General features: G+C 54.0%; 1 protein-coding gene across 1 annotated transcript; it reads right to left on the reverse strand.

The window, feature by feature from the left end:
• Positions 1-24: 24 nt before the first annotated feature.
• On the reverse strand, positions 25-14,817 carry raph1b (Ras association (RalGDS/AF-6) and pleckstrin homology domains 1b; the record flags this gene model as incomplete). Its single annotated transcript, XM_056588443.1, is given in 16 exon segments — positions 25-3,323; positions 3,325-4,159; positions 4,641-4,672; positions 4,674-4,709; positions 4,711-4,766; positions 5,485-5,876; positions 5,926-6,089; positions 6,675-6,814; positions 8,333-8,453; positions 8,756-8,854; positions 9,885-9,995; positions 10,740-10,883; positions 10,994-11,059; positions 11,751-11,872; positions 12,415-12,574; positions 14,728-14,817. Coding segments are annotated over 16 exon segments (3,105 nt in total), but the record flags the coding sequence as incomplete, so codon positions are not given.
• Positions 14,818-16,488: the final 1,671 nt, after the last annotated feature.

Here is a 16,488-nt window from a genome sequence, read left to right on the forward strand (position 1 = left end):
GTAGATATTTGTAATGGCACCATACGTAATGTGACTTTAAACTGAAAACCTGCCTATAACCCAGCATTATTCACCAACTTGGACTGAAATATGAAATAACCGGTCTAGATTCAAATGCTTCGGTAGCAGCATTTGAAGAACAAGGGTTCAACTTAAAGGGGGTGATATCATGACACAAGGGGTGATAAGCCATTACAAACAGTCTGAAAACCTGCCCTTCCCTGTGCATTAGCGACGTCACAAGGGGCTGTGTCCTTGTATGCTGGATAGATCAGTCTACCCATTGGACTGTAGCAAATGTTGCTACAGTCTATATCTAAGTGGACACTCCCACCTGGGATCTCACTAAAACAAAGGAAAAGGCGGCCGATCTTCCAACGGCTTGTAATGGCTTATAACACTCACACCTGGTTGCATAATATCACCTCTTTAAAGTGTCAGTCAAACCTATACAAAGGCCTATGTAGTGGTAATATATGCTGCAAGCAAAGAAAGAGAAAATACACAAAGCACGACTCGGGAGACGCGTCAAGGTCTTGTTGGAACATTTATATTTGTGATTTCTGCAGTTTATATGCAAGAGGACACGTTTTTAGCAATCTTTGCAATCTCCACACTTATCCGCTTTAACTAGGGCCCTCTAATCCCGCCTCAGCACATCAATAACTTACATACTGTACTGTCGCCAACACACCTGTACATGACAATGATATTCAAGTTATATGAAAAAGATATACAAGCCGCCGGAGGGGGGGGGGGGGGCAAAGTATGCACGGAGGGCAGAATCGCGACGACGGGGTAGCATGTAGAGCGAGGTCTAGCACAGTGGTCCATCGTATTCCAACTCCCTCCATTAAATATCCTCCTTCAAACCAAGCAGATTATAACCGTATGCATGTGTTTCATCCTTTAACGATGGCGTCGAAGTGGCCCCCTACACAAAGCGGGCGTCGCACCAGTTTTTGAAGATGGGTTTCCAACACTCTCCATGGTCGTTTTTCAATCGATGCCTGAATCGGCGTTGATATAACAGTATTTACCTAAACGTTTTAATGTCGTCTGAAATGTGCGGGAACAAGGCATTGGTCGGAAGGGAAAACATCGATAGAGCCCAGAAACCCCACGCCGTCACGTTTAGTCAAATCGCGTGTTTAAAAGACTCTATGGCACCATGGAAATATAGGATATGAAGAGACTCAACTGATAAACTTCTTCAATGTCGGCACACACTCTAAATCAACAGCTCCAAACCCTTCGAGCTGTTGTTATTTCTATTAACATCTGAATTCTTCATCTTCTATCGGACTCCTGTCCCGGGAGAACGTGACTTCTGTGTGTGTGTGCGTGTGTGTGTGTGTGTGTGCGTCTGTATGTGCGCGAGTGTTGTAGGGTGTGTAGCATGTACAGTCTACTTCCGGTCATTGGCCAATTGGAAGAGAGCAGCAGCTGGAACTGTACAATACAAACCCCCCCCAACGCATGTAAGCCTCGACATCGACCAACCCACACACACACCTAACACACACACCCCCCCTCTCACACACACTACTTAAACAGCCCCTCCTGCCCTACCCAGCCACATTTAAAAGTCCATAGTAAGCTACACTTCATGTTTGCATTAAATAAAGTAAAACAAAGCACTTGTCTTCTTTTCAGAGTTTCTTCTTCGTATTTTTCCTCCTTCTTCTTTCCGGTTTCCAGAGTCCAGACTCTGCTGAGACGGTGGAAGAAACTTGATTTGTTTTTTTATGTTGCGTCGAAATGGCAGTTTCTCCACAAATATAAGGCTTCCTTCCGATTTTGCATTGCCACGTGGTAGAGAGACAGTCAATGTACAAAAGTCCACCTCTCAGTACATTCTTTAACACCCAAACACCCCCCCTCTCTCTCTCTCCATCCTTCCATTGTTACACTCTATTTAAAGACATGATTATATAAAAGAAAACGAGATCCTTCTCATTGATCAAATTAAATAAATTCATAGAAAAGCAAAAAAAAAAGAAGCAAATTCAACCCCTTCTCCATGGAGACGTTTGTCTAACATTACACACAGAGGAAAAAACGGGGACACACACACACACACACACACACACACACACACACACACACACACACACACACACACACACACACACACACACACACACACACACACACACACACACACACACACACACACACAGTCTCTCTCTCTCTCGCTCTCTCTCTCATTCTCTCTGGGACAACGCACAGACAGAAGAGCTTAAAGTTAGCGTGTTTCATACAGCTGGTCCATGCAGCATTCCAGCGGATTCATATCCGGGTTTTTCTGTGTTCAAGACGCGGGATGGAGCGGGGATTGGCTCAGTCCGGGATCGGAGACCAAAGCACACCAACGACCATATCGGCAAGTCCGCATTCAAGACAAAGTTCTCGTTTGAATCTGATCGGAAACACGGGGAAGCGGTTGGTCGCACGCGGGATGTTTTTTTTTTCGTCGGTCCGTTTGTCCGGAACTTTCTTCTTCTGTTATTTAAAAAAAACAAACAGTCCAATCAGAGTCAAACAAATGAAATGACCTGCGAATCTTAAACGTACGATCGTGGTTTGGCTTAGTACACACACACACACACACACACGAACACACACACACACACACACACACACGCACACACACACACAATCCCAAAACGATGACAGGATGGAAGTTTCAGGTCTCCCCTGTTTGTCGCCCTGTCCCTCAGTCCGGCCGTCTTCAGTCCGTGCGTCCGTCCGTCCGTCCGTCCCCGCGTCCCTCTCTAAGCGTCTCAACACTCTCCCGTGAGCTTGGTGGCGTCCCCTCTCTTGGGCGGCGTGGGCGCTGGCCCCCGCCTCAGCGTTGCATAGCCTGAGATGTTCCCCGACAGGTAGCCGCCGCCGCCGTTAGCCCCGCCCCCGTTCCCGTTCTTGCCGCCGTCCGACAGCAGCTCGGGCGGCGGCGGCGGAAGCGCCATGTCGTCCGCCACGCCCTCCCCCCCCGCCGCCGCGGCGTCCATCTTGCCCGAGAGGCGGGCCCCGGGCCCCGACGACAGCGAGCCCTGGCGGCCCGTCGACTTGCGCTTCAGCGTGCGTTGCAGGTCGTCCATGAAGTTCCCGCCCTTTGGCGACGTCGGCGGCGGCGACAGCGGGGCGGGCGCGGCCCCGGGCTCGGGCGTGGCGTTGCCGCGGCGCCCCAGCGTGGGGGGCGGGGTCTTCCGCAGCGAGGCCTTGCCCCAGGGGGCGCTGTGGGCCGGCGGGGGCACGGGAGGGGGCGGGCAGGGCGGGGCCTGGGGCTGGGGGTTGACCACCGCCACCCGGGGCGGCCCGCCAGGCGGGGGGGGGTGGCGGGGGCGGGGGCGGGAACAGGTCGCCGGAGGGCGGAGGGGGCGGGGGGAAGCAGCCGTAGTCGTGCGGCGGCGAGGGGAAGTCGGCGCCGCCCGTCTGCCGGGTCGGCCCCGCCCTGCTCTGGAGGTGAGACAGGTTGAGCTTCCCCGGCTTGGGGGGGGCCGGGGGGCCGGCGGGGGGGTCCTTGGAGGGGGACCGGGTGGAGGAGGAGGAGGAGGGGGTGGAGGAGGAGGAGGAGGCGGAGCCGTTGAACTTGCGCAGCAGGTTCCTCCGGGACTCCTGGTAGGCGTCGCACGACTCCGCCGTCACGCTCGAGTTCCTCTGCGGCGTGGGCGGAGCCTTCTTCCCGAAGGGGGAGGAGCCAGCGGCCCCCGGCGGGAGCGGGGGCGGGGGCGGGGTGGGGCCGGAGGCGGGGCAGGCGGGGGGTCCAGGAGGGGGGGGAGGAGGGGGAGGGGGAGGGGGAGGATGAGGGGCGGGGAACGCGGACGGCGCGCTCTCGGGGGGAGGGGGAGGGGGGAACTCATGGCCGCCGCCGCCGCCGCTGCCGCCCGGCTGCCATCTTGGCTTGGCCTTCACCGCCGGCGGGGAGAGGGGCGGGGCCTTGAGGCTCTCCGCGTGATTGGCCGTCAGGGAGGAAGAGGAGGAGGAGGAGTGGGAGGAGCCGGGGAACTGGCTGGCGAGCTGCCTGACCGAGGAGGAAGAGGAGGAGGAGGAAGAGGAGGAGGGGGGGGGGGGCTTGGAGAGGCTGTGCTGCTTGGGGAGGGTGGGGGGCCGGTTGTCGGGGGGGAGGTGGGCCGCCTGCAGGCTGAACTGCTTCCTCAGGGCCGAGGAGGGGGGAGGGGGCGGGGGAGGAGGGGGGGGAGGAGGAGGGGGAGGGGCCGGGGCGTCCAGGGCCGAGGGGGGCGGGGGGAAGGGGGAGACGGGGGAGACGGGCTTGTGGGCCGTGGCGGGCGGCGGGGGGAGGAAGCCGCCAGGGCCGTAGGTCTTGGGGCCCTTGGGGGGGGCGGGGGGGGGAGGGGCCGGGAAGCGGAGGGGGGGCGGGGCCGGGAAGCCGCCGAGGTGCTGCTGGGCGGGCGGGGGGGGGAGGGGGAGGGGGGGGCGGCGGCGGGGGAGGGGGAGGAGGGGGCGGGGCCGGCGCCGGGGGGAGGGACTCCTCCAGCGACAGGAGGTCCCGCGGCGGGCTGGGGAAGCGCTCCTTCAGGGCCTGCTTGAGGCCCCCCCCGTAGGAGGAGGAGGAGGGGGGGGGCGGCCCGGGGCCCGGGGGGGGAGGGGGAGGGGGGGGAGGGGGGGGGGAAGGCGGAGGCCGCCCCCGTGGGGCTGGAGGGGCCCGGCTTCAGCGTCGCCATGGCCGAGCCGGGGGCCGGCAGGCAGGGCGGGGGGGGGCGGGGGGGGAGGAGGGGGCGGGGGGTTGTTCCCCGCCACCGCTGCCACCGCCGCGACGTGATTGGCCGGGGGAGGGGGGCGGCGCCGGCGCCGGCTGGGTCAGGGGAGGCAGGTGATTGGCCGTCTTCCCGGCGGCGGCGGCGTTGTTGCGGTTCTGCAGGCGGGTGATGGTGCTGAACTTGTACATGAGCGGCGCCTTGGACTGGTGCGACACCGCCTGCACGGGGGGCAGGGGCGGCGGCGGGGGAGGGGGCGGCGGCGGTGGAGGGGGCGGGGGCGGCGGCGGCGGTGGCGTTGGTGCCGGTGGCGGTGCCGCCGGCGTAGCTGCGCGCCTGCGCCTGCTGCAGCAGCCGCTGGTGCTCCTCCAGCTGCTGCTGCTGCTGCCACTGCTGCCACTGCTGCTGCTCCGTCTGCGGCTGGGGGGGCTCCACCTGCTGCTCCACCTGCTGCTCCACCTGCTGCTGCTGCTGCTTCTGCAGCTGTTGTTGCTGCGCCAGCTGCAGCTGCTGGTGGAGCTGCTGCTCCACCTGCTGCTGCTGCAGCTGCAGCTGCTGCTGCTGCTGCTTCTGCAGCTGTTGCTGCTGCGCCAGCTGCAGCTGCTGGTGGAGCTGCTGCTGCAGCTGTTGCTGCTGCTGTTGATGCAGCCTTTGCTGCAGCTGCTGTGGTGTTGGATGATGCTGCGGCTGCAGATGTTGGGGTGGTTGATTCTGCTGCAGATGTTGTGGTTGTTGCTGCTGCAGATGATGCTGCGGCTGCTGCAGATGTGGTTGTTGCTGCTGCAGATGTGGTGGTTGCTGCTGCAGATGTGGTGGTTGCTGCTGCAGATGTGGTTGTTGCTGCTGCAGATGTGGTGGTTGCTGCTGCAGATGTGGTTGTTGCTGCTGCAGATGTGGTGGTTGCTGCTGCAGATGTGGTGGTTGCTGCTGCAGATGTGGTGGTTGCTGCTGCAGATGTTGTTGTTGTGGTTGATGATGATTTTGCTGCAGCTGTGGTGGAGGCTGATCCTGCCGCAGATGCTGTTGCGGCGGCGGTTGATGTTGTTGCGGCGGTTGATGTTGTTGCGGCGGTTGGGGCTTCGGTTGATGCTGCTGCTGCAGATTGGGTGGAGGTTGCTGCTGCTGCTGCTGGGTTGGGGGTGGGGTTTGATGCTGCTGGGATGGGGGTGGGGTTGGGGGTTGATGCTGCTGCTGCTGCTGCTGCAGATGGGGCGAGTCCGGGGGAGGCAGCTGGCCGTTGAGCTGCTGGGGGCCCGGTGGCAGGCCGGGGGGCTGCGGGGAGGCGGGGGCGGGGGCCGGCTGGTCCACTGAGTGTTGGCTGTGGTGGCGATGGGGTAGGGTGCCGCCCCTGGTCGAGTCCATCCGCATCTGGGGGGGGGGGGGGGGAGAGAGGGTTCATGGAACGATCACGAAGGAGGGGGAGGTCGGAGAAGGTCGAGAAAAAGCAAGATGGCGGACGACCAGTCAAAGACCGGACGCTTTCCGAAAGCTAAAAGTACAAGAATGGGCGAAAACGGTTCTGAGAAGGAAGTTCGAAGCGGTACTAATAAATCATAATATCCGAAGAATGATCGGAAGAATAAGACGGGAAAGAGGGAGAGAGGGTTCTTCCCGCTTTATTAAATAATTAGTTGGAGTTCAAAAAAGGTCAAAGAAGTAAAAAAAAGCAAGATAGTTGAAACCAAGTGTCAAGACTGGACTCTCGCAGTAACGATATTAATTATAATAAGTCAGTTTTTTAGAGCGCTTTTCTAAATACTCAAAGACGTTTTACAAATAGGAAAGGAATACATACAGACAACAACACCACAACAATAGGCGACGCATTAAGAGAGCGGGAGAGAGTGGGAGATGGCGGAGGATGATTTGTCAAATGTATTCCGAAGAATAATCCGAAGAATTATCCGAAAAAAGTGAATGACGGAAAATAACTGAACGGAAGGGGCGTGGTACCTTAGTGCTCTCCTCCATCTGGGTGCCCCTCTTCCAGGCCTCGGAGAAGATGGAGCTGACCACGCTCTGGGAGCGGCCGTGGGCGGAGCCTGTGTCCACGCCGCTGTCTGATTGGCCCGAGTGGTTGGACTGAGTGTCAGCTGGGGAACGAGGAAGGAGGAGTTACAACACGAGGTCAAAAGACATGGCGATGGAGGAGGGAGGAGGAGGCCAGAGGAATAGGAAGATAAGAAGGATAAAGGAGGATGAGGAAGAGTGTTTTAGGCCATGATCAGACCCTTGATAGATACTCGTTAATGTAGTTAACTTACATTTAGGGCACTTTAAGACGCCTTTAATTTAATACGATTTTCTTTTTTTGTCACTGCAACCTTTGTTCGCTTCATGCAGGCTCTAGAGGATATGCAGATATGTTTTTCTGAGAGAGACAATGCTCACTAGAAGCATAAGCAACGCTATAAACGAGGGGTTAAACCATAATGATAATCTAGTTATGTTACCACTTAAAATTACATTTGTCAACTCAATATTCATGTCAAACTTAATATTGGCAAATAAATCTTTGTTTTATCAGGAAATTATCCTTAAAATATATAATATAAATAAATTACAAATTATATATATTTTTATAACATTTTAGATTTATATAGGCAAATAAACGTGTATTTTGCTGGATTTAACCTAAAAAAAAAGATATATATAACAAAATACTACAAAATAAAAAAATATATACATTATTTCACTCCCCAAATAGTTCCTCCACCGTCCCCAGGGGGCGCTGTAGCCCTTCAACACCACCCCCTCGGGCAAGTCTAAATGTGATTGGTTATCCAATCCGATATGGACGATGACAAAGCAGCGACAATCCAATCGGGAGGATGTGACGTGCGGAGAATCAATCAAGCACAAATTACAAACTACCTGAACTTAAATCGATAACGTGCCGAGGCCAAAGCACTTCAAATCAGACCGACGCTTAAATCTATGCGGTTGATAATGTTGAATTAGAGGCTTATGGATTTCAGTGCGCTATCCCTTTTATTGATGACTAGCCTATCGTTTCCCTGTTGTGATTGGCTATTCGCCAAGTAATCAAACAATTGCATAACCTCACCCGCTCGCTTTCATAAACATAACCCATCTTTTATAATATAATGTTGCTGAATTGTTCTGACGGGAAGAATGAGTTTTCTCTTTTCAGTTATTCTTGATTAACCGCCATCTTGGTGAGTTCATGGCTGCGTTCCAAATCACATACTTCTTTCTATTTGTAGCACAGACTGCAGCTAGCCCTACAAAGTAACTACTGTCGCACACAGTATGCGTACAATTGGAACATACTACAGGTGAATTCCCCAGGTCAGCACAGCTGCAGTGCCGCCCGTCAACGTTCACAGGCTCAGTTGCTCTATCTTCTCTTCTGCTGCAAAGCATTGTGGGGCAGAATCACCCAAAAAAAGCATTCTGGCTTGCATACTGCAAAGTTCAACCGGATGTAGTCCAACATCCTGGTATTTTTGGTTCAACATACTGCCTTTTCCGTACTATGTATCGGGACATGCTGAATCGATTCTGGCCTACTAAATAGTCTGGTAGTTATGGGGTATGGGAGCGCAGGGCATGGGGTCGTGAAGGTCAAAGGTCAAAGGTCAACTGACCGGGTATGCTGGCAGAGCTGGAGCCCGACCGCATGGAGGAGGTGGAGAGAGAGGACCAATCGTACGCCGCCTCCGTCCGCTTCATGGCCTCCTGGTAGTTCACGTACAGCTGCTTGCCGTACTACACACACACACACACACACACAGGCGCACACACACACACACACACACACACACACACACACACACACACACACACACACACACACACACACACACACACACACACACACACACACACACACACACACACACAAATACACAATAAGTCAAAAAGTTCCATTCCAGAAACTTGCAAACCTCTCGGTTGCAACGGTACAACTGCTGAAATTATTTTGAACATGTTTTTTTTTTCAACTGAAACGTCCGTCTCCTGCTTCCTGGTGTTTCGGATCAGGAGGTGTGCCATTATCGAGTCGTTACCTTGGCGATACGAATGCCGTTCACCCATTGGTGCAGAGTCCTGACATCATCGCAGCACAGGTACTTGATGTACTGGGACTTCTTCTGGATCTGAGGGTGCTGCGGTCGTGGTGGTAGAGGGGACAAAATCAAGAATCAGTTCACTTTCATTCCCAATGCAGCCTTGTGCTGTCAAAATCTCAAGACACTACAAGGGAACTCTCTGCCTCGTGTAGCTGCTAATGTAGCTGCTAACGTAGCTGCTAACGTAGCTGCTAACGTAGCTGCTAACGTTGCTGCTAACGTAGCTGCTAACGTAGCTGCTAACGTAGCTGCTAACGTAGCTCAGGATGAAGCTATATCAACAAGAAGGTTGCGCAGAAAACTGGAAGCCGGCTTGAGGTTGTAGCGTAAAAGGGGTCTCTGTCTGGGAATGTTTGGACACCATGGTGGCATGTGGCTCAGGGGGTAGAGCGGGTCGGCTGGTGACCGGAAGGTCGCTGGTTCGATCCCCGGCTCCTCCTAGCTGAGTGTCGAGGTGTCCCTGAGCGAGACGCCTCACCCTGACTGCTCCTGACGAGCTGGCTGACACCCTCATCGGTGTGTGAACGTGTATATGAATGGGTGAATGTTAGGTGATATTGTGTGGCCACTGGTTTGAATAGCGTTGTATAAATGCAGTCCATTTATGGAGAACGGTCAGCTTAAAAAGCAGAACGCAGACAGTACAGCTTGGATTATTTACAGTTTGGGTTCATTTCTTCCCAGTCTTCATTCAATATCGGCGGGGCTACTGCGATGTTTGGTAGTAAAAGCATTTAGGGCTCATTATGGCTCCAAGTCGACGCAACGCAAGGGGGTTTACGGACCCCTTACACCCTTGCGGACCCTCCTTATGTCCACCGCATGGGCCTGACGGGTACTTCCGAAAAAGTGTAACCTTGGGTTGAGGTAACGCAGCAGCAAGGGCTGTGATTGGTCCGCTCACTAAAACCCGACGCGGAACCGAAACAGGTTCACGACTGCGTCGAAGCGACTGCGTGGTCGTTGCGTCGCGTCGACGTGGAACCGTAATCAGCCCTTTAGTACCCTCGGTGGGGTCAAAGGTCAGGACTCGTAGTTTGATGGTGGAGCCGTTGCTGCTCCGTACCTTGAGAGCCAGGCAGTAGTCGGTGGGGGCCTTGTACTTGCTGCGGTAGTCCTGGCCGTAGTAGACGTTGACGTGGTCCAACTGGAGGAAGCAGACCAGGTCTCTGGAGGCCTGCGGGGGGCAGCAGAGAGCAGGGTGGGGGAGGTGCCGCGAGGGAGAGAGAAAGAGAGAAAGAGAGTAGGTGTAGTTAAGTGGCTGTTGTGGATGTTTGATATCATTTTTAATTGTCGTGTTTTTTTTTGTGTTTTAGCTTCCGCATCATTTTAGATTCTTGTCGTTAATCGTTTTTGCCGTTGTAGTTGTTTGTCATCGATTGAGTCTTTAAGTTTATCATTTTTACCGTTGCAGTTTATTGTTTTGGACGTTGTAGTTTATTGTTTTGACTGTTGTAGGTTTTTGTTGGTGTTTTGACTGTTGTTTGCCTGAAGGTTTACCCCTACTATTACGTTGACATTTTCCTGATTCCGATTTTAATAAGTTGCTTGCAATGTAGGCACTGCTAGCCTGAGCAGGTAGCCAGGTAGGTGAGAAGAGGGATGCGAGGCTAGGCGGCTAGCATCAGTCACGTAGCATAAGATGAAACATCCTGAGAGTTAATGTTTGCACAGAGCCGTGCAGGCGAGCGGCATGACCGATCTCTAAACAGGAAATAACACGTAACTGCTTGAGTCGTTGTGGTCGGATGCAAAAATCTGTTTACTTTCTCACCCCGAGTTTCGCTTTGCGTGTCGTGTTCTCAGTGCTTACAGGCGTTTTTTGTCAACGTTGTGGACCAAGGACACAATACACACAGTTGAACGAAAAATATAGAAGTTCATATTATCAGGGTGGGGGGAGGGTCTTGGCCCAACCAACCTTGGCCTTCCCTTTGGGGACGTAGTAGATCCCGGAAGCGCGGAGCAGGAAGTAGCGCTTCTTCCAAGACTTCTTCCCGTCCTCCTTGAGCCATAGCACGCCCTCGATCTCCGGCACGGACACCGAGCTCCCGCAGAAACATTCCTGGGAACACACAAAGACCGCCGCCCGGAAAAACCCGCGTTGAATACCGAGCCGCGCGATGAAGAACGTATGAATGAAGGGAAAGCGTGCGAGGGTTTTTTTAAGCTCACCTCCAACAGAGCCTCCTTATTGCGGTCGGCCATCTCGGACGTCTCCTTCCGCCCCAGCAAGTAGTTCTGGAGGCGGAGTGATACGAGTGTCAGGAAGGGAGGGAAAAAAAGAATGGAAAAGAGATGGAGGGGCGAGAGGAAGAGGAGGAGAGGGGGGAGGTTGATGGGAGGAAGAGGAGGGGAGGTTGACGAGGAGGAAGATGAGGGGAGGGGGGAGGTTGATGGGAGGAAGAGGAGGGGAGGTTGATGGGAGGAAGAGGAGGAGAGGGGGGGAGGTGGATGCGAGGAAGAGGAGGCGAGGGGGGGGGTACGTTGACGGGAAGAAGAGGAGAGCGGTTAGCCTGGCGCTTCAGCTCCGCCGGTGGAGTTTAATAAATTATTCACCCCTCCACTTCCTGAAAAGAGCCACGGCCTACTTCCGCCCGATCAAACCACCCATCTCTCCTCTCATTCCCCCTTCCCCTCTTCCCTCCGTGTCGTACCCTCCCCGCGTCCAGCTCTGCCTCCAACCGCCCGCCCACCCACCCACACAGAATTAAATATTAATCTTTTGCATCCAACCACTCAAAAAGTGTAATATAGGAGTGTACTATCATCACACACACACACACACACACACACACACACACACACACACGCACCCTCCCCCTCCCCCTGAACTCTCGGCACCCCGACCAATAGAGAACACACGCGAAACAACGAGACGTCGTCCTTGTTTATTGTGACGGCGGGTCGCTCAGCCGTGGGGCACACCGACCTGGGGGTTCTTGAAGAGGGCGTACTTCTCGATGCGCTCGATGAACATGAGCTTGTTGTGGCTGTCCCGCGTCCAGTTGAGCAGGTTCTCCACCAGGTTCTCGTGGTCCTCGAAGATACGCTCTGGAACACACACGCACACACACACCGCAAGATGAGGAAAAAACGAAGACGAAGAGGAGGAGGAACGCTGAGCGCCTCGGGAAGGGGTTGCAGGTTCGATTCCCTGCGTTTCCTTTGTTTGGGCGTTCTTTGAGCAAGGCACCTCCTAGGGCCTCACTTCTACGGGCAAGATGGCCGCCGATTCTTCAGTGCACAGCTTTTAACTATTTAGTCGTTAAGCAGACCTTTTTAAACGTCTGTTTTAAAATAATACTCCTGATAGTATTATGAGTTGATCGCGTTTCTTCCCTCTCTGTGCTTCAGTGACGCACAGCGAATGGAGCTGCAGGTCATGGAGGAGCGGGTCAGGGGTTAAGGCACCTCGCTCAACCGGGCCCTGAGAACACGGGGAATCGAACCCGGAACCTTTCTAACCCGGGAGTCCCCTGTGACACACGCAGAGACAGAAACCCCCACACACACAGACAGACCCAACGACAGACAGAGAAACACACACAGACAGACAGACAGACAGACAGACAGACAGACAGACCCCTCCGTACCCATCTGCAGCTCGTTGATGGTCTCCACCAGGGCCCAGTCCGGGCTGTAGCCGCAGTGGGACTTGTCCAGCAGGCTGTCCAACACCTGGCGCACCGTCTGCCTCTCGTCCACCATCATGGTCTTGGAGCTCTCGTCGGACATGTGGACCCGGATCACCAGCTGAGGGGGGGAGGGGGAGGGGGGGGAGAGAGAGGGGGGAGAGAGAGAGGGAGATGGTTGATGTCTTTGGGGAGCAGGGTGCGTCGAAGCTACCGATCGTATCGACCGGGCGACTTGCTTACCGAGACGGTAGCGTGTTCAAGGGTTAGCGGTTCGATTCCCAGCGGGAACGTTCCCATACTGATGCGTGCGCGTGCGTGTGTGTGCGTGTGTAAGAAGCTCTTTTGGAGCCGTTCCAATTCTGATTGTATGTTTTCGATTGCATGTCCCGACAATCTTGGTCGGACGCTTCGGATAAAAGCGTCTGCTAATTGATTCGATCTTATCTGAATGTAGAACACGGTTGCATGTCTTTGTTGCATGTCTTTCGTTCTGAGCATGGCCCAAAGTTCAGGGGGCCAGGCATCTCACTCAGCTTAGCCTCAAGGCACACTGAGAATAAGGGGAATCGAACCCGGAACCTTTCAAACCTGGGAGTCTTATGCGTCCCTCGCACGCACGTACACGCAAACACACACACACGCAAACACACACACACACACACACACACACACACACACACACACTTCCCTCCAAACTACTTTTGGTCAGTACCCTGACCAATAGTAGAGAATACAAACACAAAGACGAGTTAATGTCACCTTTGATAGACGCTAAAATGTCTCATCCAATCATCCGATATCACTTAGAGAAGGCTGCCGATTCAGTCTATTAAATGTACTGCAATGACAAGCGGTGCATAAACCCGCAAGCTCAAAGAAGATCAAAGCTAGCGTTACGTAAGACTGAAACCTCATCACATGCATCTGTGTTTAAAATGGGCTCAGGGCAAACAAAGACATTTGATTGTTCTCCTTGTGTTTCTGTTGCCTGGAATAACATCTGCATGATCGCATTCCCGAAGGAAATGATTCCCTATCACGTCCTGCAGAAATGTCTCCAGTCGTTTGAGGGCATTTTTGGCCGTCGCAGTGTACTTGTTAACCCCCGCAAATCCAGCCTTGCGCATTCCTTGAAACCAGCAACCCCTAACCAGTACACCAACACTTATGCACCGTAATCAGGCCGATAGTTCACCGCCCCCTCACAGCAGCTGAGCCCAGAACGTGACAAGTAATCGCGGGCCAAATCCAGTGAGAACATGACCTCAGCCAAACATGCTTCCCAAACCCCTGGGATCAGCCTCTGGACAGCCAATCAGCTCGTAGAAGCTGTTGATAGACCCAACACCATAGACACAATACCATGGAAAACGAGGTCGAAATTGGGGATTTAAGGACAGGGGTTTATAACCCTGATTTGTTAGCATGTACCATGTGTAGGATCTATTGATCGTCACTCGTTCAAACCTTTAATCGCAGCGCTAGTGTGCAGTGTTTCAGGGGACGTGGAACGTGCTGCTGTTGATGTATAACAGGATGGTCTCCTGACTACCGCATCTATATCTGAGTGGTACTAGGAGAGCAGCGGGACTGAAGAGCTCTGGAACAGACCAGCCTCGTCAAGCCCGGGGACACACACACACACACACACTATAGAGACACACACACACACACACACACACACACACACACACACACACACACACACACACACACACACACACACACACACACACACACACACACACACACACACACACACACACACACACTTTGGCTGCCTTTGCTTCTAATATTTCTTTCCGTCACAAACCACAAATCATCTGCAGAGGCAGAATGTGCGTGCAGAGTCTGACAAACAGCCCCACCCCCCCCCCCCCTCTTCCTCCCCCTTCCTCCCCCCTCAGACATCCAGAATCAAGCGCTGCGGTGACCTATATTCTCCCCTCGCAGATTCCCTGCTGGGAGGCTGAGACTTCCCAGAGAACTGGTGAGTGACACGCCATCATGTCAGGGTGTGTGTGTACCTGTGTGTGTATGTGTGTGTGTGTGTCTTTAGTGTGTACGTGTTTCTTTAGTGTTGTTGTGTATCTTTAGTGTTTGTGTGTGTGTTTTTCTTTAGTGTGTGTGTCTTTAGTGTGTGTACCTTTAGTGTGCGTGCGTGTCTTTAGTGTGTGTGTGTGTGTGTGTGTGTGTGTGTGTGTGTGTGTGTGTGTGTGTGTGTGTGTGTGTGTGTGTGTGTGTGTGTGTGTGTGTGTGTGTGTGTGTTACCTTTTTGACCTGCGCCTCTTTGATCTTCTCCAGGGCCACCCGGATCTTCTCGGCCTTCAGCTTGGCCGCCTGCTCCTCCTGACGGACACACGGTCAGAGAACGCACACACATTATACACACACAAATATATAACACACACACACACAAATATATTACGCAAACCTACACAAACACACACAAATATATTCTACAAACACACACACAAATATGCATACAATACACACATGAATATAAAACACACAAAACGTTATGCATAAAAAATATATTATACAAACAAACGCACAAAAGACCTTACACACAACTACATTATACAAACGCACACAGAAATGAGTCACACACACACACACACACACACACACACACACACACACACACACACACACAGACACAACCTTAAAAGTCACCACCAGATCCCCAATGTGTTCACCGTGCCCAACACTGCGCCCCAAAAGCGCCATGCCAACGACCTCTACACCCCGCTCAGCTCCGTTCACCCTGGCACAAAGCCCAGCACGGAAACGTCGCCGCACTCGATCAACTCCTCCACGCCCTCTCACCTGCCCCCGCCAACAGGAAGACATCACATCCATGCCGGAGAAAATCAACCGCTCAAAGCCGGGTGCGTGTTTCTGTGTCCGCTCAAAAAGCCAGTTGGTCACGCAGACGCCAACAACGCAACGCAACAGGAATCCAACATCAAAAAGGTCGTCAAACGTTGTGGGGTCAAAAAAATCGGAAATCCCAATTGTGCGTTGTGGCGGGAAGACAAAAGTCGAAAATGGCGTTCCGACGCCGCTGTGCGGTTCTGTGTCACTGCGGTGTTGGTGAGGGTGGGGGGGGGTCCTTTGATCTTTCTCTGCGGTCTCCCTGGTGGAGGGTAGACAATGGTCGGAAACACCCGATGGGTGCCAGCGGTCACAGGGCACAGACTCGTCCTAACGCGACGTGAGTAAACGCCAAAAACGAAAAAAAACAATCGGAAGAATCCGATAAAAAAAATAAAAAAGGCATTCAAAGACGTCGCTTCTTTTGTCTCGCGGCTTAACGTCACGTGAGAAGGAACTAATTCATCGCACGTCGTACATCGAGACCTCCGCAAAGAACTGATTACCAACGCCTGTCATCGACGATGTTTCGCTGAAGCGGCGAGACGAATTCGGACGCCGGTGTGTCCCAGCGCCATGGCAACCGAGACCGCTCGACGCAAGCTGACGTCGGTCGCGTGGAGCGGGCGTGCGACTGAGCCCACGATACGCGCCCCAACTGGACGACGGGAGCAGGAGGAGAGAGAGGGGAGGTCTAGGGAGCACCCCCCCCCCCCTCCCCCTTCTGTATTCCCACCCTCCAGGCCCCCACACTCCCTCCCCCTTTACATACTCACTCAGTGAGGGAGAGAATCTCTCTCTCTCTCTCTCTCTCTCTCTCCTACACATATGCTCCCCCCCCCTCCCCTCTCTGCTCTTCAACTCAGTGTTGCTCTCCCTCTCACTTACATTTCTCCCCGTCTCTCCCTCCCCCCACTCTCCCACTCTCCCCCTTGTAAAGGATGGGAGCGTGCCCAATCAATGAGCATAATCCCCCCCCCCCCCCACCCCACCCCAAGAACAGTGGAAGCCATGGCAGGAGTGATGGGAGTCTGAGACCGAACCGTGTTGGGGGTTTAGGTGACGCAGGAGTCTGTGTCTCCCTCTCTGTGTGTGTGTGTGTCTGTGTGTGTCTGTGTGTCTGTGTGTGTTTTCCTTGACGCTTGACACACACGC

The sequence above is a fragment of the Gadus chalcogrammus genome, chromosome 4 (assembly GCF_026213295.1).
Source record: "Gadus chalcogrammus isolate NIFS_2021 chromosome 4, NIFS_Gcha_1.0, whole genome shotgun sequence".
NCBI lineage: Eukaryota > Metazoa > Chordata > Actinopteri > Gadiformes > Gadidae > Gadus > Gadus chalcogrammus.